This window comes from Saccopteryx leptura, chromosome 3 (genome assembly GCF_036850995.1).
Source record: "Saccopteryx leptura isolate mSacLep1 chromosome 3, mSacLep1_pri_phased_curated, whole genome shotgun sequence".
Classification (NCBI taxonomy): domain Eukaryota; kingdom Metazoa; phylum Chordata; class Mammalia; order Chiroptera; family Emballonuridae; genus Saccopteryx; species Saccopteryx leptura.
Window position 1 is genome coordinate 42,082,878 of NC_089505.1, and position 26,260 is coordinate 42,109,137.

Sequence of the window (26,260 nt, forward strand, 5' to 3'; positions counted from 1 at the left end):
GCCTTGACCGCGGGCCTTCAGCAGACCGAGTAAACCCTTGCTTGAGCCAGCGACCTTGGGTCCAAGCTGGTGAGCATTTTTTTTTAATTTTGCTCAAGCCAGATGAGCCCGTGCTCAAGCTGGCAACCTCTGGGTCTCGAACCTGGGTCCTTGGCATCCCAGTCCAACACTCTACCACTGCGCCACCGCCTAGTCAGGCTGAAGTGATTTTCTCTATACAGTAAGACCACACTTAATTTTGTCGTTAGGTTCTGTGACTTTAAGAGAAGCAACATATAAGAAAACCAATTTACTATAAGCTAATTGATATAAAGAAGAGTTAAGTTCCTACAGAATCTCATCAACATCATAATGAAACACTGTTGAATGAAAATACCATTTTTCGAGGACCTGCTGTATTCCCATGTTATGTATTTCTGTAACTGTACTTATGTTACTCTGGGATTATTGTTGAGATTAAGGAACAACTCTCTGGCACATAACAGACAATCAGTATTTAAATACTGTGCATTTAGCTAGTACTATATAATTGGCCTTTGCTGTGTGTTTTTTTTTTTGTTTTTTGTTTTTGTCAGAGAGAGGGACAGATAGGGACAGACAGACAGCAAGGGAGAGAGATGAGAAGCATCAATTTTTTGTTGTGGCACCTTAGTTCACTAATTGCTTTCTCATATGTACCTTGACTAGGGGCTACAGCTGACTGAGGGACCCCTTGCTTGAGCCAGCGACCTTGGGCTCAAACTGGCGAGCCTTGCTCAAACCAATTGAACTCAAGCCGGTGACCTTGGGGTCTTGAACCTGGGTCCTCTGCATTTCAGTCCAATACTCTATCCACTGTGCCACTGCCTGGTCAGGCTGCTGTGTTATTCAAATATGGAAATGGCTAAGACATGTTCTTTGCTTTTAAGGAGCTTACTCCAATGGGAAAGGCAGACTATTAAACAAAAAATACTGAAAATTACAAACATAAAGTTGAAAAAAAACTTTGTATGAGAGAAGTATTCTAGGAAGAAAAATTGTTTTAAAAAAATATATAGTGTGAAATAGACTAACATAATATAATATATAATTAGGAATTCTTCATGTGAATATACCTGACTCATTAGTTTATTTAACCCACTGAATTTATTGGAATGTATTGGTTGCATTGTACAGATATTCAAGTTTATTATAGAGAATTCGTGCATTGGTATCCATGCAGGTATAGGTAAATAAGTAGGTCCCAGAAAGAATAGGAACTTTAGTAGACTTAGGATCCTGAATGGGTTCTAGTATTAACATGACTATAGTTTTTAGTATTTGCTTTGTACTAATTTGCTATACACTGGCAAAGATGTTCTTAGTATTTCCATTTAAAATAAAAAATGAGGAAATATGACTGGTCCAGCCTATGTTTTCTCATAAACTGTCATCATTGGCTATTGGCCAGTCCCTGAATTGGCTGTGCGTAGTCAGAGCTACACCTCATGACCAGTCAGTTGTATGAAAGGATGATATCCCATAGAAAGGATGGTAGTATGTGAAATACCATGTATGATAAAATTAGATCAGAGGTACAGGCAGATCTTATTTTATTATGCTTAGATTTATTACACAACACAGATGTTGTGTTTTTTACAAATTGGAGGCAAGACCCTCCAGCAGTCAAAAGATTACACTTGCTTTATTGCCATGGTCTATAATTGCCCCTGCATGTCTCCATGGATGCCTGTGCAGGAGCTCAGTGAACGGGAAGTAATGGGCAGACTGAAAATAGAGGTGCTGCTGCATCTGTCAACCAGAATTATTATATATAAAATTGTAATAAGAACAGCAGTTCTCTCAACTGTCTTAAACAATAACTGATTTGTATAAAAAGTCTGTATGTGTTTGCCTCATCAACTATGCTGTTAAGAGAACCTAATCTAATGACACTTAATTCAGGCATATTATTTCACAGCCAAACAATTATAGCTTTCTTTTTGTTATAGTAATGTAATTTATTAGATTACGCTACTGCCCTTGAATGTTAGTCTGTGATATGTTAGCATGTCATAAAATTATATGATTCTGTTATCTTTATAACGTGCAGGCTGCTCCAAGTTGCTCTGAAACAGCTTTAATCTATATAGCTGATATTTTGGCAAGAATTGCATCTGTAGAAGAAGGGCTTGTCTTACTTCTTTATGGAGAAAATATGAACTCTACTGAAGAAAAAAGGTATGTGTCTATGCTTCAAAATAATTTGTGGTGTTTTTGGTATATTTTATCAATCTGGTTCAAAGTTTCCACAATGTCATGCTGTATGTTAATAAAAATATGGATTACTATTCTAGGTATAGTTAGGTTTCCTGACTAGCTACTGACATATTAGATCATCTTTAAAGTTGAAGGAGTAGCTGGGATTTTGGACTCTGCAGGCAGAACAGGTCTTAATGTGTAATTTCAAAATGAGAATAGGAGGGTTCACTCTAGATGAGATATTTTTGCTCCCTTGGAGTAGAGCTACACATGATTGATTAAAATCAAACCTCACAAAAGTGCACAAAAGATAACTACTTTCCCATTTCCCTTCTGTACCCTCACTCGGTTTCATCTACTGGCTTCAGCAATGGCCAGTAGCTTCTAGACTTGGCTATGCTTCTAGACTTTTATAATGATGCATCAAACATATATTTAGTTTGCTCTTTTCTAGTTTTTTATGGTGGAAGCTTAGATTATTGATTTTTAGATCTTCTTTTTAATATATGTGTTCAGTGCTATAAATTTCCCTGTAAGTACTGCTTTTGCTGGATCTCACAAACTTTGATACATTGTAGTTTTATTTTTTAATATTTTTGTTGAATTTATTGGGGTGACATTGATTAATAAAATCATCAAGAAAAATAATTTGGTTTCAGGTGTACAATTCTGTAATCCAACATCTGTATATGGTATTGTGTGTTCACCACTCCAGGTCAAGTCTTCTTCATCACCGTTTATCTTCTCTTTACCTTTTTTACCTCTTCCATCCCCTTTCCTTTTTGTAGTTTTAATTAAATTCAAAATATTTTTAAACTTCTCTGAGATTTCTCTGATCTGTATTTTATTTAGGGGTCTGATAGCATATTTTATATGATTTATATTATTTCCAATTTGTTCAGGTATGTTTTCTGGCTCAGAATGTGGTCTGTATTGATGAATGTTCTGTTTGAGAGAAATGCCTATTCTGCCTGTGTTGGATGAGGTTCTCTGTAGATGTCAATTGTTCTCCTGGTTCATGGTGTTCAGTTCACCTATGTCCTTACTATCTTCATGCTGAATCTGCTAGTTACTGACAAAGGGTATTGAAATCTCCAGCTGTATTAGTGAAGTCATCTATTTCTCCTTGCAGGTCTATCAGTTTTTACTTCATGTATTTTGGCAGTGTTAGTTGCGTATACATTAAGGATTGTTATGTCATTTTTGAAAAGTTGACCTCTTTGTTATTATGTAGTCTCCCTTTTCGATAATTTTCTCTACTGTGAAGTCTGCTCTGTCTAAAACTAATATAGCTATTTCAGCTTTTTATTGTTAGCATGGTATATCTTTCTCCATTTCTTTATTCTTAATCTATCTTTGTCTTTATATTTAAAGTGAGCTTTTATAGACAACTTTTTTTTTTTGACAGAGAGAGAGAGTCAGAGAGGCAGATCGGGACAGACAGACAGGAAGGGAGAGAGATGAGAAGCATCAATTCTTTGTTGTGACTCCTTAGTTGTTCACTGATTGCTTTCTCATATATGCCTTGACCGGGGGACTACAGCAGAGCAAGTGAATCCTTGCTCAAGGCAGTGACCTTTGGTCTCAAGTCAGTGACCATGGGGTCATGTCTCTGATCCCATACTCAAGCCAGCGACCCTGTGCTCAAGCCGGTGAGCTGCATTCAAGCTGGATGAGTCCTCACTCAAGCTGACGACCTCGGGGTTTCAAACCTGGGTCCTCTGAGTTTCAGTCCAATGTTCTATTCACTGCACCACCACCTGGACAGGCTATAGACGACTTTTAAAGTGGGCTTCTATAGACATTTCAAGTGGGCTTCTACAGACAACATAAAATTGGGTCTTTTTAAAAATCTATTCTGATCTTTATTTTATTTTTTGAGAGAGAGAGAAAGAGAAGGGAGAGAGATGAGAAGCATCCACTCGTAGTTGTAGCACTTTAATTGTTCATTGATTGCTTCTCATACATGCTTCAGTGGGGGGCTCCAGCTGAGCCAGTGACCCCTTGTTCATGCCAGCAACCTTGAGCTTCAAGCCAGTGATCTTTGGGCTCAAGCCAGTGACAATGGGTTATGTTGATGATTTCATACTCAGCAACCCCATGCTCAAGTGGATAAGCCCATGCTCAAGCCTGAGACCTCAGGGTTTTAAACCTGGGTCCTCAGCATCCCTGGTCAATGTTCTATCCACTGCACCACCACCAGTCAGGCTGTTCTGACAATTTTTTAATTGATATTTATAGATAGTTGACATTTAGAGAGATTATTGATATAATTTGACTAACATCTACCATATTTGTTATTGTTTTCTACTTATTTCTCTCTTTCCCTTTTTTTTGTTCTCTTTTTCTACCTTCTGTTATTTATTTTTTTTGTCATAAATGTCTGTTAATCTGTTTATATCTCAGAACATTTTGTGTTTCTGGTTATAATCACACAGGACCAAGCACTTTAAATAGGTCATCATTTAATCCTCACAGTAGCTAAGAAGGGGACCTCTGTGTTCATCTCCATTGTATTGATATAAACATTGAACCTTGTTTTTTCTTAATTTTAATATAAGGGGAGTGTTTAAAAATACATATGTTTAAATAGATTCTAAAATTTAGAAAATTTATTAAAAAGAGACTTTGTCAGTTACTCATTGAGGTTGTGAAGGCTCCAACTCCTTACTTGGAAAATTGATAAAAAGATTCAAACATTGTTCCCAGTCTTTATTGTACAAGATGTACTTTAATATAACTATTAAATTACTGAGCAAAAAGTTTTTTGTAGAATAATTTTAGCTAATAAAGGCAAAGTAAATAAAGTAATTATAAAATCACCATTTGGTAATCCCTAATGAAATAGTGGATTTAGAAAATGAGCATGAATTAATGCTGAAATCATTAGGTGAAAATCTAATGGGACAATTTCCTACTTGAAAATTCAGGATGAAAGTATTTCCCCAATTGATTTTTAGCAACACTAAAACTGGGACAACCATATGAGAGCCTCATGATACGATATAATAGGAGGCACACAACAGCAACCACCCATGAAGTTGTTTTGCCACAAAAAAGAAAGGAAATTGAACTTAAATCTAATTAAGCCTCTAGATATAACTTTGACTTTATAGGAAATATGGAGAACTAGAGGAACACTTTAAATAGCACCATGGTGAAGCAATTATCCAAATAATGTGAAGGAATAACTACAAATCAGTGGTATGGTGCAACAAAGAGAGGTACTAAATAACCATAACAACCTAATTTATTTTATGGAACTTCTCTGAATTTTTATTTGAGCAAACCTATTATAAAAAGATAACCTGAAGCAATCAGGAGAATTTTAATATGGGCTAACTATATATCAGATAGTATGAAGAAAAATTTTAGGTGAGGTATTAGCATGTAAAATAGAAAACTTTGTCAGAAGTGTACACTGGGTGAAATAACATGACATCTGGAATTTCATATGATCTCAAGTGGACTGGGTGTGATGGGAGGTCAGGGAATAGATAAAATGAGATTGGCAAATGTTATAACATTTGTTAAAGATGGATACGGGGTACATGGAGAGTCAGTAGTATTCTATGCTGTATACTGCCTACTATTTTTGTTTGTTTGTTTGATTTTTTAATAAAATAAAAACTAATTAAAAGTGTACTTTTCTGGGGCTGGACAGCCTGGGTGTGTTGAGTCCTGACTCCACTTCTTACTAGCTATGTGATGATATTCAGATTGCAACTTCTGTAAGCCTTAACTATATTTTCTAATCTATCAAAACTGGTGAATAGTAAACCTACTTCATAGGGTTATTGTAAGGTTAAAGTGAGTTAATACATTTAAAATACTTAGAATAGTTTTTTAATACATTTAAATACTTAGAACATTTATTCTGTTCTTACTTATCTGTTACTATTATTACGATTAAAGTGTCCCAGCCTTTGAGATAGAAGGAACTAAGTCCTATTGCTAGATTGGAGAATGTGTAACAAGTACTAAGAATGGAGAACTCAGGATTATGTTTTCACTATAGAATCAAGCAAAGTTATATATGGCCCTGATCCATGGTGTCTATAACCTTTAGGCATGTAGTTTTTTTTCTGTTTATATCTTTATATTTTTTTCTCTGTTCTACTGAAAATGCTCTCATTAATTGACATGTACATATGGGTGGGAGCAGGAATAATGATATGTCAGAGAAAAACTAGAGGAGGACTAAAAGCAACTGAGCAAGTGAGGAAATTGTGATAAGCCTAGCCTTTTGGAAGTGCTTTATAAAATCACGATTTATAACCTTGGAGTCAACTTTAAGTATCATCTTTTAGTTCTACAGGTGCTCATATAATAGCTCAGTTTTCAAAAAAACTTCTTGATCAAGATATTTCTATTTTTTCTGGATTGGAAATGTTGCCTATGGTGAAAGGAGCTTTTATCTCCACGTGTCGCCAAATATATGGTACATGTGAAGGCTTGCAAGTGTTAATTCCTTATGGTTTGCATGAATCTATAGCAAAGGCATGGAAGAAGGTAAGTAATTTCAAGATTTTTTTTCTCCCTGCTTATCTTATTTTCAAATAAAGCCAAAATTGTAGCATTATACTCCAGTTAGAATATTTTACTGGGAAAATATGATTTCTTTATAGCATCACAGTAATTTCAGGCAGTGGTTTCTAACCATTTTACACTTGAGGGTCAGTGAACATAGGAGAATTATTTCAGGGACCGCTAAGGCAGAAATCACTCTGAGCATAAGTGAATTCGACTAAGATCACTGGGGCCTATTAATCTTTACGTAGTATCAGGCTGGTTAACTCTTTAGTGGACTGGCATGAAATTTCTGATGGACCAATCCACTGACCCGTGGTTGAAAAACACTGCTCTAGAACAGATGCTTTTTAATTTGCCACAGGATGACTTTATTAGCTCCTCTCCCTAGGACGCAGTTCTAGGACCTGAGTTTTATAAAGTCTTTTCTTCAGCTACGAGAGGCTTGGATAAATTATCTTTGCATAGACCGACATTCCTCTTTGGAAGTTATTTCTGAGCATTTTTTACAGACCAGCTGGTTTTTTGTTATTGGACACTATAGATCATAATGTAGCATTGGTCAAATATAGTATATATATATCAATGGACTCTTTTCCCCATTCATATACTTTATTTATGAAATACTTTAAATATTTAAGAACCAAATTTAACTTTTGAAGGTAACTTAATTTTAATTACCTTAAGGATCAAATATAAAGATGTAACATGAGGTCTATGGGTAACACTATCAGTAAAAAAAAGTGTAAATTTATCTGTTATATTTTAGACAAGTTTGCTATCGGAAAGAATTCCCACTCCAATAGAGGCTTCAGATTCTCTTTCTTCAGGAAGCCAGGAATCCCAAAACATGTAAGTACCAATTGATTAAATTCATCTGTTTTTTAAAAAAATATTTGCTGAAATACTTTGAAAATGAGAATGTAATAGACTACTGTAGCATTATTTTACAGGAAAGTAATGTATATATAGTACCAATGAAAATTATACCTGCGAGGAAATTTAGACATCGAAACTAAATTTCAAACAATCTAGCACTATTTATTATGCTTGCTTCATTCTGTATTTACATTTTGGGTTAGGAAACTTGAAATGTATTATTTCCAGAAAATTTGGAGAATTACCAAATACTAAAACTGGAAACCTACCCAGGGAGTTCAGTGAAAGTATTTTCAAATGCTATAAGGCCCATTTATATTTAAATTATAATTTTCAAAATTTGTAAGGATGCCTTTTAATAAGACTTTGGAAGGGAAAATTATATCAGTACCTATACCCGTTTTTAATTTAGAAGTCTTCATGTTTCTTCACAGTATTAATAGGGTATAGAGTCAGATTAATTGGGAAAACTATCTATATATTTAAAAGCAAGACATGGTAACATATGTCTTTGGATTCTTTTCTTAATTGAGTGCTGGCATAGTCTAAAAAGATCAAACCTAGAGGAATTTTGAGGAATACTCTTTTTTGTTGTTGTTTTTTGTTTTTGTTTTTTTGAAGTTGGAAACGGGGAGGCAGTCAGACTCCCGCATGTGCCCTACCGGGATCCCCCGGCATGCCCACCAGGGGGCGGTGCTGTGCCCATTTGGGGCATTGCTCTGTTGCGACCAGAGCCATTCTAGCGCCTGAGGCAGAGGCCATGGAGCCGTCCTCAGCACCTGGGCCAACTTTGCTCCAGTGGAGCCTTGGCTGCGAGAGTGGAAGAGAGAGACAGAGAGGAAGGAGAGGGGGAGGGGTGGAGAAGTAGATAGGCGCTTCTCCTGTGTGCCCTGGCCGGGAATCGAACCCGGGACTCCTGCACGCCAGGCCGACGTTCTACCACTGAGCCAACCGGCCAGGGCAAATACTCTTAAGAGAAATTCCAAAATTAACATTTCTTTTTAGGAAGGCATAGTTTAACTAAAATAAAACCAACCAGTCAAGCAAGATGCCTTTTGTGTTTTTTTAAACAGTATAATAGTTCAACATAATAATAATAGCTAATTTTTAGAGTATTAATTTTTTTCTGATATAGTTTTCAGAAAGTTAAACTGCTATGTATTTTCTTTGATGAGGGAATGAGAAAACATTTCTGCAATTTATTTTTGAGGCCAATTTTAGATTGTTTTAATTTGGAAGTCTGATTTTTTATTTTTATCCATGTATTCATTTTGTACTCATTCATTCCGCTATTTATTGAATCAAGCTTTTTGCTGAGTTCTGACAATACTTAATATACTTTAGAGAGCTTATTGTGTAGTATAGAATACAAATAAATACAACATGGCAGTGTAGTATGTTAAATTTATATGATAGGGGTCATGCAAGGTACATTATGAGTGAACTTTTGGGGGAAATCTTCCTGGAAGGAGTTGTTAAACTAAATGAAAAAGAATACATGAATATTAATAGTCTGAAAAGGGGAGAACATTATTCTCGTGGAAAAAATGGTGTAGTCAGTAGGCTAGATGTAAAAGGGAACATGATTAATATACTTAACACATTTTATTACCAGTAATATTTTTCGATTTTTGATGTCAGAGACTGAGGGAACTAGTAAATTATATACCACCCCTTTCCTCCTGAGTTATGAACCAATTAATAGAGATTAAAAAGTCAAGCAATCAAAACATTGAACAACAGAGGCTTCCTAAAAATTGATCTCAAGACAGATTTACCCTCTGCTACAATCAATAGTGGATAGCCATAGCATTCCCTCTAGGGCCATGCTTGCATAGATCAAACTTAACTACATAGTTAATAGAGCAGAATGTGTGCTTCATACAGACAGGTAGCTGGATCACAAGGAGGAAGTAGACTGGGGAGAGGCAGTGCTGAGCGCTCTTGCTTTAGGTCATCCGTCAGATCTCGAGTCCCTTCCTCTTCCATGGAGGAATGAGTGATTAGGTAGAAAAGGGAAGTGGTGGTAAACAGGGAACTGTGCTACCTGTGGAAACTTGATGCCAGGAGAGATGGAGGTTTCCCCAATATCTAATGTTAATGTCTTTGAAACAAAAGATTTAGTAGAGTTTTTGATTATAGTCAAACTGTTGATTTTATTTTTGTCATAAAAATTAAATTACCTCATAGAAAGAATCGAGTGTCTTTTACTCTTTTGTGTTCACTGAAAAGTTGGTATGAGATGTCCATTATTTGTTCCTTTGTAGTTTGGTAGAACAGTCTGAGCCAGTTAACCAGTCTAGGCCTTCTCCCTTCCTCACACCTCCCTCCTGTCTTTTCTGTTAAACAGTAGTTTCTCTAGCTATAAATTTTGATAGACAATTATTTCTTATCAGTATTTAAAGTTATTACTTACTCTATTGTCTTTTAGAATAAGTATGGTAGCTTCTGATAAATCTGTCAGTATAATTACTATATAATTACTCCATTGTCTTTTGGAATAGGTAGTAATTGATAAATTTGTCGGTATAATTGCCTTTTTTAATTTAATTTTATTTTTTTACAGAGACAGAGAGAGAGTCAGAGTGAGGGATAGACAGGGACAGACAGACAGGAACGGAGAGATGAGAAGCATCAATCATTAGTTTTTCGTTGTGCATTGTGACATCTTAGTTGTTCATTGATTGCTTTCTCATATGTGCCTTGACCATGGCCTTCAGCAGACCGAGTAGCCCCTTGCTTGAGCCAGAGACCTTGGGTCCAAGCTGGTGAGCTTTTTTTTGCTCAAACTAGATGAGCTCGTGCTCAAGCTGGTGACCTCGGGGTCTCGAACCTGGGTCCTCAGCATCCCAGTCTGACGCTCTATCCACTGTGCCACTGCCTGGTCAGGCTAATTGCCTTTTTTTAAAAAAAAAAAAATAGGTCATATCTTTTCTCTCTCATAGCTTAAATTTTTTTTTTTTGCTATTTCTGTGTGATTTATACTTATCTTCCTTAGTACTTTGAATGCTCTTTTGATCTGTTGACTAGAGTCTTTCCTCAAATCTAGAAAATTCTCATAATTTTTTTTTTCTAATACTGTTTTCATTTTCTTCTCTTGGAGCTTTTATTAGATATATATTGAGATATTTCAGTCTATGTTCTGTGTCTCATCTTTTTTCTAAAACAATTCTTATTTACCTACAACTCAGTAATTCTTTCCTTGACCATGGCCTAGAATTTATTTATTCTATCTTTTTACATGGCTATGGTTTTTAAAATTAATTAATTTTTATTTCCAGGATTTTTAGTGTTCTTTTTCTTCCATTGCCTGCATTTGCCTCAAAAGTAGTTTCACTTTTTTTTAATTTTATTTTTATTTTAGTGAGAGGAGGGAGGCAGAGAGACAGACTGCCTCTCCTCCTGCATGCTCCTCGACTGGGAGCCACCTGGCAAGTGCACTAGGGGGTGATGCTCTGCCCATCTAGGGCTGTTGCTCTGTTGCAACCAGAGCCATTTTTAGCGCCTGAGGTGGAGGCCATGGAGCCATCCTCAGCGTTTGAGGCCAAGTCACTTGAGCCAATTGAGCTATGGCTGCAGGATGGGGAGAGAGGAGAGAGAAAGAAAGAAGGGGAGAGGGTGGAGAAGCAGATGGCCACTTCTCCTGTGTATAGATCAAAAATCTCAATATACATCTAATAAAAGCTCTAAGAGAAGAAAATGAAAATAGTATTAGAAAAGAAAATAATGAGAATTTTTTAGATTTGAGGAAAGACTCTAGTCTATAGATCAAAAGAGCATTCAAAGTACTAGGGAGGATAAGTTTAAATCACACAGAAACAGCAAAAAAGAAAGAAAGAAAAAAAGAAAGAAATTTTAAGCTATGAAAGAGAAAAGATATTATCTATTTTTTTTTTTTTTTAAAAGGCAATTATACTGGGATGCCTACATGCTGGCCCAACACCCTACCACTGAGGCAACCAGCCAGGGCCTAGTTTCACTTCTTTCTGCTTCTATTCTTTGTCCATAGTGATAATAATTTTTTTCTTGAACATGATTGTGTCAAAATATGTATATTTTTTTTATCAGAAAAGTTGTGAGTTTAAGATCTCTCTTAAAATAAGTTTCAAAATAGACTAGAAACTTCCAGGATGGGGGCCGGGGGAACACACTTTTTATGTCCTCAGTCTCACTATACATGTAAATACTTGATTTTGACTTATTTTAATCTCTATACTTTCCAGACAGATAGGAATATCCAGTAGATAGTATGCTTTCTCTTACTTCTGGTACTTAGAATGAAATTCTTATATCCCCTTCTGTATTTCCAGATATCTAGAGCTGACTCTCCTTTTAACAGTATGTCTTACGACTGTTTCAGGTTTTTCCTCTGGAGACTATTACTAGCTTTCCTTTTGGAAGTGTTCTGAGAATAAATGTCATTCTTCAGAAGTGTAATTAAAAACCTGTGAAAATAAACAATATGCCTGACATGCATTAGAAAGTGAGAAGACAGATACTCTATAATGAAAAGAAAGTAAATTTCAAAATAATGGAGAGTTTGGGCTTGGGAAATCCAGGCACAGTAGACTTATAATAGGAAGACAGAATGACTTCAAGCAGGGGTAAGAGAACCTAAGTATAATAAAAATGTTGACATTTGCAGTGAATATTTGATTCATTCAGTGAAGGAAAATTATTGGGATAGAAGATGTAAGAATAAGAAAGTTCACTATTAAGGAAACTATGCTTTTTATCATATTTTTAAACATTTATTGGCTACTTTGCAACCAATGTGTACTCTATCAATTTAATTATCGGCAGTATTAAGCTAAAATACTTATTTTTCAGTTTGAGTATAGTAAAGAACCTTATACCTTTTTTTTTTTTAACCCATTTCAGTATGGCTTGGGAAGAAGATTTGTTAAATGGTTTACTAAATTTTGCTGCCACCCCTAAAGGACTACTACTTCTTCAAAGAACAGGTGCCATCAATGAGTGTGTGACATTTATGTTCAACCAATATGCAAAAAAATTAAAGGTATGAATTACCATCTGCCACAGGCAAAAGGAATTTTTGTTGCTTTAAAAGCCATTAAGGAAATCCTGTTTTATGTGCATGAAGAGGTTATTAAATCTGAGTTAAAAAGCCATATAGCATTGTAATGTTTACCTTGATATGTTTTCAGGAAAGCATTAGCAAGTTGATGTTGGTATCTATGGCTTTACTTACAGGATGGCAAACAACCAGATGCAGTTGAAAAATTCTGTTAATTATCCAGATGTTTTAGAAATGTGAAATCATTTATAAATAAATGCGTGGATGTACTAAAACTGGATGGAACACCAGGGGAAAAACCCATTGGGGTTAAATGTACTTGTCAATGAGAGTATAGGTCTCACATTTTAAAAGAAACAGATATTTGTAGAGGGATTTTATTCTACTGTTAAATACAATTTAGTATATAATATAACCTTCTCTCAGGTAGAGGTCATAGAAGTATATTCAGCTTTATGCTTTCAAAATGAATATCCCTCGACTTCTGAGCTTTTAACATCATAGGTAAGTTTTTGTTCTGTCTCTGGCAGCTGCTGTTTTATTTCATTAGTTTGCCTAATTGCAAATATTGTATTTGGTTTTCCTTAGTCATCAATTCTAATTTCTTGCTTTTGTTTCAGCCTATAAAAAACAAACAATAAACCTTTCAGGGTTATTTTCCTCTATTAAGAATAAGTAATTCCTGAGGGAGGGTCCTGACCATCTCTTTACAAATAAAACATGAACATTAGTTCATGGGTTTATGATACTAGGTTTTATGTGCAGATATGTTTATATTTGTTGAAATGGACTCAAGTATAGAGAATTTAGTTGTTTACATGTCTCATTGAATGGCATAATGTCCTCATCTGTCCTTGTAAGATTTCTCTCTTGGTTAATTTTATTCTCCTGTCATTCCCGATTCGCAATTGCACTTCACTCTGCATGCACCCCCCATCCCAGGCTTTCATACCAATGTATTATGTGTAATATCCTTGAATCTGTATACTTCTTGTGACTGTTGTCTTAGTCCATTTGGGCTGCTACTACAAAATACCACTGGGTGGCTTATAAATAGCAGAAAGTTATTGCTCATAATTCTAGAGGCTGGAAGTCTAAATCTGGATGCCAGCAAGATCAGGTGAAGGTCCACTTCTGGTTCACAGACTTGCCAATATATCTTCACATGGCAGGATCTAGGGAGCTCTCTTGGATCTTATTCTATTGGAGCAGCAATCCTGTTCATGAAGAGACTACCTTCATGACCTAATCACCTCTTAAAGGCCCTACTTATCACCGTTACCTTTGGAGGTTAGAATTTTAACATGAATTTTGGAGAGGCATACATTCAAACTATGTGAAATATAGAAGTTTTTCAGCCTTTTAAAATTTATATGATGAAATTATATTGTTTTAATTTGAATTTCCTTGCTGGTAAGTTAGAATTTGTATACTAGTTAACCATTTGGGTTATCATTTTTGTTTTTATGGTCTTGGGAATATTCAAGCAATTCAAAGACATTTTTCTTTATGATTCAGATGCAGGAAACCATGAAGACAGCTTTTACTCTTGTGATAATACAGCTGTGACTAGATGACATTTTTCATATTTATAAACTTTCAGACAATCTTGTCTTCCTTTGTACCATACTGATGTTTTACTAGAACTTATTGTTTCCTAGACCTCAGAAACTTATAACCTTAAAAGTTATTATAATACTTTAATGGTGCTTTATGTAATTCATAACATTTATTGAAAATTTAGATTCTCACTTACCTTGTCAAAAATCATGTGAGCCATTTCCTTAAATTTGCTGAAGAGAAAGTGGAGAGCCAGGCTGGCTAAATGACCTGCTTATGCTCTAGTTCAGGGGTCCCCAAACTTTTTATACAGGGGGTCAGTTCACTGTCCCATAGACCATTGGAGGGCTGGACTATAAAAAAAATCTATGAACAAATCCCTATGCACACTGGACATATCTTATTTTAAAGTAAACAAAACGGGAACAAATACAATATTTAAAATAAAGAACAAGTAAATTTAAATCAACAAACTGACCAGTATTTCAATGGGAACTGTGCTCCTCTCACTGACCACCAATGAAAGAGGTGCCCCTTCAGAAGTGCAACGGGGTCCAGATAAACGGCCTCAGGGGGCCACATGTGGCCCGCGGGCCATAGTTTGGGGACCCCTGCTCTAGTTAGTGCTAAAAGAAGTAAGGCTAGAACTCAGATTTGTATTTACCACTGTCCACAGAATCTGTCTTGTTTAGCAAAGCATCTCTGACTTCTCTGTGTTTCTTTTCTGCCCCTTTCTTTTCAGTACTCAGTGTGCATGTGGGTAGCCCCAGGGCTACTAACCTGTGAATCAGCAGGTCAATGAGGGTGATTATGGGAGTTGATTTTGCAAAAAGACAAATGGGAAAAGGATAGACATTTATTTTGTTTATTTCTGTGTCATCTAATTGCTGAGCTAATGGATGGTAAATTTAGAAAAAGTGAAATGGTTACCAGAGGGACTGGGATAGGGACAAGGGTAGTAAAGGGGCAAATACACGGTGACAGATAATGATTTGACTGGATGATGGGCACACAACGCAATCAACAGTTCAAATGCTATGGAGATGTTTATCTGAAATCTATGTGTTCGTATGGACCAATGTCACCCCATTAAATATTCTTTCTAAATTAAAAAAAAAATAGAACAAGAAAGGCAAATGATAAAGATATGAATAGCAGACGTTTGAAAAAATTAACCTAATTCTTTCCCATGGTCCAAGTTTCTCTTTCTTTTGGCCCTTAAAAGTGAAGGTATTAAGCAAACAAACAATCAAAGAAACAAGCTCATAGGTACAGATGATATATTAGTGGTTGCCAGTGAGAAAGGGATGGTAGAAGAGGAGTAAGGGGGGATGAATGGTGATGGAGGGAGACTTGACTCATGGTAGTGAAAACACAATACAATACGCAGTGATGTATTATAGAATTGTACACTTGAAACCTATATAATTTTATTAATCAGTGTCACTCCAATAAATTCAATAAAAAAGAAAAAATGCCCCTTATTTACAGTTTATATTTTTAAAGTTTGATTAAAACTGATTCTTTTAATGGAGTATTGAAAAAATATAAAAAAATTTAAATGGTTACCTCTTTTTAGAAGTCAAACATCTTATAAGCCAATCTGATCTTAACCAAAGTCTGAGAAGAAATAACATTTTATAATGTCTTTATTTCCTTGTTCTGATGTCTTCAAAGATGGATACTCACTTCTGTACCTTACCATGAATATATGTATAATATTCTTTTTGTGAAATAACAGGTTATTTAAGATTTTCTACAATGCTGTTTAGAAACCTGTACATTAATAATGACCATTTTTTGTTGGTATGTATTTTATATATAAAATTGTCTTCTTTAGGGAAAAGAAATCACATTGTTTCTAAAAGTAATTGTCATTTTCAAGAAGATACCATTGTATTTCTAAAGTTGTTTGATTATTTAAAAGTCCAGTTAAAACACTGGTAGTCAGTACAGATTTATTAATGAGCAAATTTATCACTGAAGGACAAATCTAAAAATTAAACAGTAGCATTTAAATAGTAATAGAATTTAGAGCTGGAAGGAGTCTTAATTTATATCTGGTGAAAGTCTCTTATTTTATGTATGAAGAGACTTAGACCTTAGACCTAGAGAGAGAAGTGACCAGTTCAAGGTCAAAGAACTACTTAGTTTCTGGGCTGGGACCAGAACTTACATTTGAAATAAAATATCAAAAATATTATTTTAATAATAATTCATTAATTGTTATAGTTTTTTAGTTTGTTTTTGTTGCTCTTATTATCTTTACTTGAAATAATGTCTACTGGCCATGGCTGGTGGCTCAGTGGGTAGAGGGTTGGCCCAGCATGTGGATGTCCCAGGTTCAATTCCTGGTCAGTACACATGGGAGAAGTGACCATCTGCTTCTCCCTCCTTCCCTCTTTCCCTTCTTTCCCTCTTCTCTCCCTCCTCTTCTCTCCTTCTTCCCCTCCTGCAGATAGTGGCTCAATAGGTTCAAGCCTGGCCCTAGGTGCTCAGGATACCTCCATTGGAACGTATCAGTCTCATGTGCTAAAAATAGCTTGGTCCTCAAGCATCAGCCCCAGATGGTGTTGCTGGGTGGATCCCAGTTGGGGTGCATGCAGGAGTCTGTCTCACTATCTCCCCTCCTCTCACCTAAAAAAATAAATAAAATTTAAAAAATAATAATGTCTAGTGTTTAATTTTTTTCATTTTTATTGCTTTTAATTTGTGTTTACATAGATTCAAGTGTCCTACCAAATATATCTACCTCCCTCCCACCCCCGTGTTCCCCTTGATATTTTCTTTGCCCCCACCCCCAACACCTTCTCCCCTTCCCTCCAGGATTTACTATCCTCACTAGCTCTATATGTAATGTGTAAATAAAATATTAGCATGCTGTGTTTTCCTGCATTTGACTGTTGTTCTTTATTTATGTTGTTTAGATCAGCAGGCATAAAAATTTTGACTATGGAGTTCTGGTTACACGAGTGGCCTCAACAGCAGCAGGTACAATAGCACTACAAAGTTCAGGTAAGTCTTTACTTTTAATTATAATTATTTAAATAAAATAAGCAAGCTGATGGGAAATTTAACTGGCATAGTTAAGAATCGGGATATTACTCTAAAGTTATTTTTGCCAAGTTAGGCCTTAGGTAAAAGAAAGTTATAAGATTTTCTTTTTATATCTTGTTGTCTATAAAATCCCACTGGGAATTTTTCTGTGAAATATATACAACCTTGTTCTCTTTTCTTAGAACAGTGTACATAATGAACTTAACAAAAATACTGATGCTTTCAGAAGTTGCCCTCATCTTATAAAGGCAAAGGGTATCATCCTCTCTTGATACAGTTGCATCTGATCGGATTTCCTAATGCTCAGTTTCAGTGGCTTATGTAATCGTCAGCATTTCCAGTCAGAATAATTTTCACACATACATGTCATTTTCTTATTCATTGTCTTCTCTTTGCTTCTTGAAAGCTTCTCTTTCAGCACTTCACTTTCTTTTTTTTTTTTCAGAGACAGAGAGAGAATCAGAGAGAGAGATAGATAAGGACAGACAGACAGGAATGGAATGAAGAGAGATGAGAAGCATCAATCATCAGTTTTTCGTAGCGACTCCTTAGTTGTTCATTGATTGCTTTCTCATATGTGCCTTGGCTGTGGGCCTTCAGCAGACCAAGTAACCCCTTGCTCAAGCCAGTGACCTTGAGTCCAAGCTGGTGAGCTTTGCTCAAACCAAATGAGCCCACTCGCAAGCTGGTGACCTCGGGGTCTTGAACCTGGGTCTTCCTCATCCCAGTCCGATGCTCTATCCACTGCGCCACTGCCTGGTCAGGCTCAACACTTCACTTTCAGCACTACCTTTGCAGTTTGCAGTCTGTATGTATTATTTACTATGAATTTGATTTCTAAGAGGTTCAAATATTGGGAATTTAAGATATCATATCTTGCCTGACTTGTGGTGGTGCAGTGGCTAGAGCATCGACCTGTTACACTGAGGTCCCAGGTTTACCATCCTAAGGTCCCCAGCTTGAGTGTGGGTATATATGGCTTGAGCACAGGCTCACCAGCTTGAGCACTGGGTCGCTGGCTTGAGCCTGAAGGTTGCTGGCTTGAAGCCCAGGGTTGCTGGCTTGAATGCCCTGTCACTGGTTTGAGAAAGCAGTCACTGGCGTGGCTGGAACCCCTTGGTCAAAGCACGGAAGCAGTCAGTGAATAACTAAAGTGATGCTACTACAAGTTGATGCTTTTCATCTCTCTCCCTTCCTCTCTTTGTCTCTCTCTGTCATCTCTCTCGTTGAAAGAAAAAATCGTAAGATTATCTGAATTCTGAACTGGAGACAAGATGTAATCTCTACCAGAGATTTTATGATTATACTTTTCAAGGCTTAGAGTTGATGAATCATAACATTAATAATCACTTTGATAATTTTTTTATATAAAAATATTTGCGATACCATATTTTAAGTACAGGGGGTCTTGGGTTATGACACAGTTCAGTTCCTACGATGGTGACATAACCCAAATTTTGGTGTAAGTTGAACCACACCCTAGCCTAACACATGGAATACTTGCACTTTCACCAGTCCAAAATGGCGTAGGTAAGCACACTGGGGGATACCAACTCCCTCACTCATATGCTGCGTTACTGCGTTTTCTTTTTTTTTTTTTAATAATTTTATTTTTTTAATGGGGCGACATCAATAAATCAGGATTACTGCGTATTCTTCCACTGCGTTCAACCAAACTAGGTTTCCATGTATTCCGTAAGTACAATGCTAATGGTGTAAGCTGAAACACTCACGTCTCAATTTTTTTTTGTATTTATGGGAGTGAGCATTGTAAACCCAAAACATTGTATGTCAAGACTGCCATATCCTGAGGACCCCTTGTATTTTTTGGCTGAACTAATTTAGACTACTTGTATTATAAAACATGTTTTCTGGCAGAAGTTGTCCTAAACTGAGCCACTTATTTTTTCTTCTAAATAGAATAAAATTTAATTTATTAAGTATCAGAGCACATTAATGAAAGCATTTGCAGGCTAGATTTATCCCAGATTTCCCTGGTGGTTAAGTTTTTAAACCTCTGAGCCTCATAGTAACAAACTATTCATGAGAGGGTTTAATGCAGTTTTTCACAGGCCAAAGGAAGGAAGAATGAACCTCCTCAGTTCCTATGATGTCTTAGGTACAATATCAGGAGCTCTACAGCTATGACCCCAGTTGTACTTCATTGCCACCCTTGAATGTAGCACTATTTCAGTTTTCCAGTGGAGGAACTGATGCGCTAGGAGGTCATGGGTGTTTTCTAAAGATGTGCGTCAATAAGTTGACAAATTTGTAGTTTGTACTCTCAAATTCAGAGCCTATATTTTTCCTTTTATGCCCGTGGGATGCTTTCTCCTTGAATGTTGTTATAAAATTACAGACTTGATTGTTGGATGTTCTGATTTACACGTTTTCATATGATACAATTTTTCATAAAAGAATTTAATAACCACATGCAATAATCACTTTTATTTAGAAGTATATTATCTAAGTTGTGAGAATTTAAAAACTGTACTGAGTCAAAAGTTGTGATAAATGGAGAAATGTTATAACCGTATGGAATTAAAAAAATTAATATAAGGCAACGTACACCCTAATTTAGATGCCTCCCCTGCCTCCTAATGCCCCCTTTTATAAACACACACACACACACACACACACACACACACACACACCCATCCCATTTTCAGTCTGCCTTTCACTGTTGGCTCATTTGCAGAATAAAATGTAAACCTTATTATTTTTTAAGAAAACATGCTCAGAGACGTTATTGTGCTGAGGATAAAAGCTGGGACTTAAAATTCAGTTCTCTAGGAAAATAATCTAATCTTTTAGAATTTCAACATACTGTTTTATGATAATGAGATATAAAGGTTTATTAATAGTAGCAAATATAATTTCTATCAAGGTTAGAGGTTATTATGTGTCATTGTCAGTGTGGACCAGTGTTATCAGAGGGATAATTTTGTTTCTGCCATAATCCAGAGAAATAGTATGCTATAAATGTGATGTGCAACAATTCTTTTTAGGGTTTGTCAATGCAGTCATAACTGAATTGTGGGCCAACCTGGAATGTGGAAGAGATGATGTTAGAGTGACTCATCCCAGAGCTACTCCAGTGGATCCTATTGACCAAAGCTGTCAAGAGGTAGAAAATAATATAATGTATCTAATGATGTTCAAATTTTAAGTATATCTCTCAGAAAGTAATTAATCCAGACTTTATTCAATTACAACCAGCAGCCTTTCCTAATTTTTTCTTCTTCATCTTTTTTTTTTTTAACATTTAAATTAAAATAAAAATTTTCAAAATAAATTCAGTGAGTGGTAGAAATACTAGTGTTTTCTGGAAATTATATTTGGAAGAATTTGTTAAATAATATTTTTACTATAAACTTTCTTCCTTAATAAGGAATGATACACATGTTAGGAAACCAACACACACAAAAAAACTCCAAAACTAAAACCAACCAATCAAAATAAAAGAGGAAAGGAAGCTTTTTGCCCTTGAATTCAACTCTAATAGAAAATTGTTAGGATTAAAGAAGTAGGCAGAGAAGATGCTTTCATTTAGACTGATGTGATAAAACACACACACACACTCTTAAGCACCCACACAATGCTCTATTATTCAGTGGCTTTTACATATTTAACGTGTTCTCCAAATTTTACTAAAATGAAATGATGCTTCCTGACTTTGACTTTAAGGTAAACTGGGAAAGTTTCATTCAAATGGTATCATAAAATTATGAAAATTAAAACAAAAAATAGAGGTTTCGCGTTCTGTAATGGCAGCTTAGTTTCTAGTAGAAGACACAAACAGGAAAAATGACTTAAAAATACAACTCAAGGCCCTGGCCGGTTGGCTCAGCGGTAGAGCGTCGGCCTGGTGTGTGGGGGACCTGGGTTCGATTCCTGGCCAGGGCACATAGGAGAAGCGCCCATTTGCTTTTCCACCCCCCCCTCCTTCCTCTCTGTCTCTCTCTTCCCCTCCCGCAGCCAAGGCTCCATTGGAGCAGGGATGGCCCGGGCACTGGGGATGGCTCCTTGGCCTCTGCCCCAGGCGCTAGAGTGGCTCTGGTCGCGGCAGAGCGACGCCCCGGAGGGGCAGAGCATTGCCCCCTGGTGGGCAGAGCATCGCCCCTGGTGGGCATGCCGGGTGGATCCCGGTTGGGCGCATGCGGGAATCTGTCTGACTGTCTCTCCCCGTTTCCAGCTTCAGAAAAAAAAAAATACAACTCAAAATAACTTAAAAATCAGTTGATTTTTTTGAAATGGCAAAAAAGATTAAGAAACGGAAGGGAGCCAGTATAGATGAAGAGCATCATACTGCCTGAGATCCTAGATTTTAGACATTTGCCCTGGGCAAGTACCTGTTGATGCTCTACTGAAGACCCCTCAGATACTAAAGAGCAATACGGGAATATTATGTTCAGCTTTATGCCAGGAATTCAACTACTAAGATAAAATTGGCAGACTTCTTAAAAATATGCTAACCAAAATTGACCTAATGTAAAATAGAAAATCTAAATAGCTATGTATTGGTTACAGAATTTGAGTTCATTATCAAAAACCTTCCCACAGAGAAAATGAGATAACTTCACTGTTAAGTCTCTGTATAGGAGAAAGAGCACCAATCACACACAGACTCTTTCAGAAAACAGAGGTAGAGGATTAGTTTCTAACTTGTTTTGAGGTCAGCATAACCCCAACATGAAAATGAGACGTTACCAAAAAAGAAAATTACAGACTAATATTTCTGATAAATAATAGACTTAAAAATACTAACAATTAGCCCTAGTTGGTTGGCTCAGTGGTAGAGCGTCGGCCTGGCATGCAGGAGTCCTGGGTTCGATTCCCGGCCAGGGCACACAGGAGAAGTGCCCATCTGCTTCTCCACCCCTCCCCCTCTCCTTCCTCTCTGTCTCTCTCTCCCCCTCCCGCAGCCGAGGCTCCATTGGAGCAAAGTTGGCCCGGGCGCTGAGGATGGCTCTATGGCCTCTGCCTCAGGCGCTAGAATGGCTCTGGTTGCAACAGAGCAACGCCCCAGATGAGCAGAGCATCGCCCCCTGGTGGGCATGCCGGGTGGATCCCAGTCGGGCGCATGCAGGAGTCTGTCTGACTGCCTCCCCGTTTCCAACTTCAGAAAAATACAAAAAAAAAAAAAATTAACAAAATATTATCAAATTATATCTAGCAATATGAAAGAGGGCCATTTATTATGATCAAGTGGGGCTTATCCCAGCCATATAAAGTTGGATTAACATTCTAAAATGAAACCAATTCACCATATTAACAGAATAAAGAGAAAATTAATACAATGATTTCAATAGGTGTGGAGACAGCATTTGAGAAAATTTAATACTCATTTATAAAACTCATCAGATTCAATCTTTTTTTTTTTTTTTGCCGTGGGTTTCTTATATAATTGTTGCACCTGTGGCCCTCCTTCTCACTTGATATTTTTAAATTTAAATTTTATTTTATTTCAGTTTGTTGTGTTTACATAATTACAAGTGTTTCCCAGAATATAACTCCCTCTGCCCGCCCTGTGTTCTCCTTGATACCCCTTTTGCCCCCTCCCCCTCCCGCCTTCCCCTTTTCCCTCCATGATATACTATCCTGCCCTCTATTTCTCTTTGTTATGTGTATATACTTTCTCTAAAGTTCTTTCTTTCTATGATTCCCTCCTCTCATCCCCTTTCTCTCTGACCACTTTCCCTCTGGACTCTCTAACACCTTCTCTGCCTCTCTTTTTTTCCTCAGTTCACATTGTTCATTGGATTTCTCATATGAGTGAAGTCATATGATATTTTTCTTTCTCTGCCTGGCTTATTTAGCTTAGCATAATAGACTGCAGGTCCATCCATGTTGTCACAAAGGGTAGGATTTTCTTTTTTTTCATGGCCGTGTAGTATTCCATTGTGTATATGTACCACAGCTTTTTAATCCACTTGTCTACTGACGGACACTTGGGCTGTTCCAGATCTTGGCTATTGTAAACATTGCTGCAGTAAACATGGGGATGCATTTCTCCTTTTGAATCAGTGATTTGTTATTCTTACAATATATTCCTTGAAGTGGGGATAGCTGGGTCAAAAGGTAGTTTGATTTTTAATTTTTTGAGGAATCTCCATACTGTTTTCCACAGTGACTGCACCAGTCTGCATTCCCACCAGCAGTGCAGGAGGGTTCCCTTTTCTCCACATCCTCACCAGCACTTATTCTGTGTTGTTTTGTTGATGAGGGCCATTCTGACAGGTGTGAGGTGGTATCTCATTGTGGTTTTAATTTGCATTTCTCTAATGATTAGTGATGTTGAACATTTATTCATATGCCCATTGGCCATCTGTATGTCCTCTTTGGAGAAGTGTCTATTCAGCTCTTTTGCCCAATTTTTGATTGGATTGTTTACTTTCCTGGTGTTGACTTTTATAAGTTCTTTATAGATTTTGATTATTAACCCCTTATCGGATGCATTGGCAAATATGTTCTCCCATTGTGTAGTTTGTCTTTTTATTTTATTCACATTGTCTTTTGTTGAGCAAAAGATTTTTTAGTTTGATATAGTCCCATTTTTTCATCCTGTCCTTTATTTCACTTGCCCGTGAAGTTAAATCAGCAAATATATTGCTGTGAGAGATGTCGGAGAGCTTACTGCCTATGGTTTCTTTCAAGATGATCATGGTTTCACAGCTTATATTCAAGTCTTTTATCCATTTTGAGTTTATTTTTGTGAATGGTGTAAGTTGGTAGTCTAGTTTCATTTTTTTTGCATGTATTTGTCCAGTTTTCTTAGCATGATTTGTTAAATAGACTGTCTTTACTCCATTGTATGCTCTTACCTCCTTTGTCAAATATCAATTGTCCATAAAGGTGTGGGTTTATTTCTGGGTTCTCAGTTCTGTTCCATTGATCTGTATGCCTGTACGATGACCTTGTAATATAACTTGATATCGGGAAGTGTGATACCCCCTGCTTTATTTTTTCTTTTTCAAGATTGCTGAGGCTATTTGTGTTCTTTTTTGGTTCCATATATTTTTGGAATATTTGTTTTATATCTTTGAAGTATGACATTGGTAATTTAATAGGAATTGCATTGAATTTATATGACATTTTAATGATATTTATTCTTCCTATCCATGAACATGGTATATGCTTCCACTTGTTTGTATCTTCATTAATTTCTTTTATCAATGTTTTATAATTTTCTGAGTACAGGTCTTTAAACTCCTTGGTTAAATTTACTCCTAGGAACTTTATTTTTTTGGTTACAATAGTGAAGGGGATTGTTTTTTTAATTTCTCTTTCAGATAGTTCATTGTTGGTGTATAAAAATGCCACTGATTTCTGAATATTGATTTTATATCCTGCCATCATGCTGAATTCATTTATCAGTTCCAGTAGTTTTTTGACTGAGACTTTAGGATTTTCTCTATACAGTATCAAGTCATCAGCAAATAATGAAAGTTTTACTTCTTCTTTTCCAATTTGGATGCCTTTTATTTCTTCTTCTTGTCTGATTGCTATAGCTAGGACTTCCAGAACTATGTTGAATAAGAGTGGTGCAAGGGGGCACCCCTGCCTTGTTCCTGTTCACAAGGGAATTGCTTTTAACTTTTCCCTTTGAGTATGATGTTGGCTGTGGGTTTGTCATAGATGGCCTTTATCATGTTGAGGTATGTTCCCTGTATTCCTACTTTGCTGAGAGTTTTGATCATGAATGGGTGCTGGATTTTATCAAATGCTTTTTCTGCATCTATTGATATTATCATGTGGTTCTTATCCTTCCTTTTGTTTTTGTAATGAATCACATTCATTGATTTGCCAATATTGTACCAGCCTTGCCTCCCCAGAATAAATCTCACTTGATCATGATGTATGATTTTTTTCATGTATTGCTTTATCTGATTTGCTAATATTTTGCTGAAAATTTTAGTATCTAAATTCTTCAGGGATATTGGCCTATAGTTTTCCTTCTTTGTAGTGTCTTTGCCTGGTTTTGGAATGAGGATTATGTTCACCTCATAAAAGGAGTTTGGAAGTTTTCCCTCTTCTTGAATTTTTTGAAATAGCTTGAGAAGAATAGGAATTATTTTTTCTTTGAATATTTGGTAAAATTTGCCTGTGAGGCCATTAGGCCCAGGACTTTTCTTTGTTGGGAGATTTTGATAACTGTTTCAATCTCTTTTGTTGTAATCAGTCTGTTTAGGTTTTCTGATTCTTCCAAATTGATTTTTTTTTTTTTTGTATTTTTTCTGAAGCTGGAAACGGGGAGAGACAGTCAGACAGACTCCTGCATGCGCCCGACCGAGATTCACCCGGCACGCCCACCAGGGGTGATGCTCTGCCCACCAGGGGGCGATGCTCTGCCCCTCCGAGGCGTCGCTCTGCCGCAACCAGAGCCACTCTAGTGCCTGGGGCAGAGGCCAAGGAGCCATCCCCAGCGCCTGGGCCATCTTTGCTCCAATGGAGCCTTGGCTGCAGGAGGGGAAGAGAGAGACAGAGAGGAAGGAGGGGGAGTGGAAAAGCAAATGGTTGCTTCTCCTATGTGCCCTGGCCAGGAATCGAACCCGGGTCCCCCGCACGCCAGGCTGACACTCTACTGCTGAGCCAACCGGCCAGGGCCCCAAATTGATTTTTGAATGATTATATTTTTCAAGGAATTTGTCCATTTCATCTAGGTTGTCCCATTTGGGGGCATACAGTTGTACATAGTATTTTCTTACAGTCCTTTGAATTTCTCTTATGTCAGTTGTTACTTTTTCACTCTCATTTCTAATTTTATTTATTTGAGCCCTCTCTTTTTTTCTTGGTGAGTCTGGTTAAAGTTTCATCAATTTTGTTTACTTGTTCAAAGAACCAGCTCTTGATTTCATTAATCTTCTGTATTATTTTTTTTCCTCTATGTCATTTATTTCTGCTCTGATCTTTATTATTTCCTTCCTTCTACTTCCTCTGGGCTTTACTTGCTGTTCTTTTTCTAGTTGTTTTTGA

The 26,260-nt window shown here is 36.7% G+C and overlaps 1 protein-coding gene across 4 annotated transcripts in view; it reads left to right on the forward strand.

Annotated features, from left to right (window-relative positions):
- Nucleotides 1-26,260, forward strand: part of TBC1D32 (TBC1 domain family member 32) — a 233,294-nt gene that overhangs the window by 65,186 nt on the left and 141,848 nt on the right. For all 4 annotated transcript variants that reach the window (XM_066373353.1, XM_066373356.1, XM_066373355.1 and 1 more), the window contains 6 exons: nucleotides 2,072-2,199; nucleotides 6,531-6,732; nucleotides 7,520-7,602; nucleotides 12,511-12,649; nucleotides 17,155-17,242; nucleotides 20,293-20,411. In XM_066373353.1, the coding sequence (XP_066229450.1) occupies nucleotides 2,072-2,199; nucleotides 6,531-6,732; nucleotides 7,520-7,602; nucleotides 12,511-12,649; nucleotides 17,155-17,242; nucleotides 20,293-20,411 (759 nt within the window). The remainder of the gene's footprint in view (nucleotides 1-2,071; nucleotides 2,200-6,530; nucleotides 6,733-7,519; nucleotides 7,603-12,510; nucleotides 12,650-17,154; nucleotides 17,243-20,292; nucleotides 20,412-26,260) is intronic.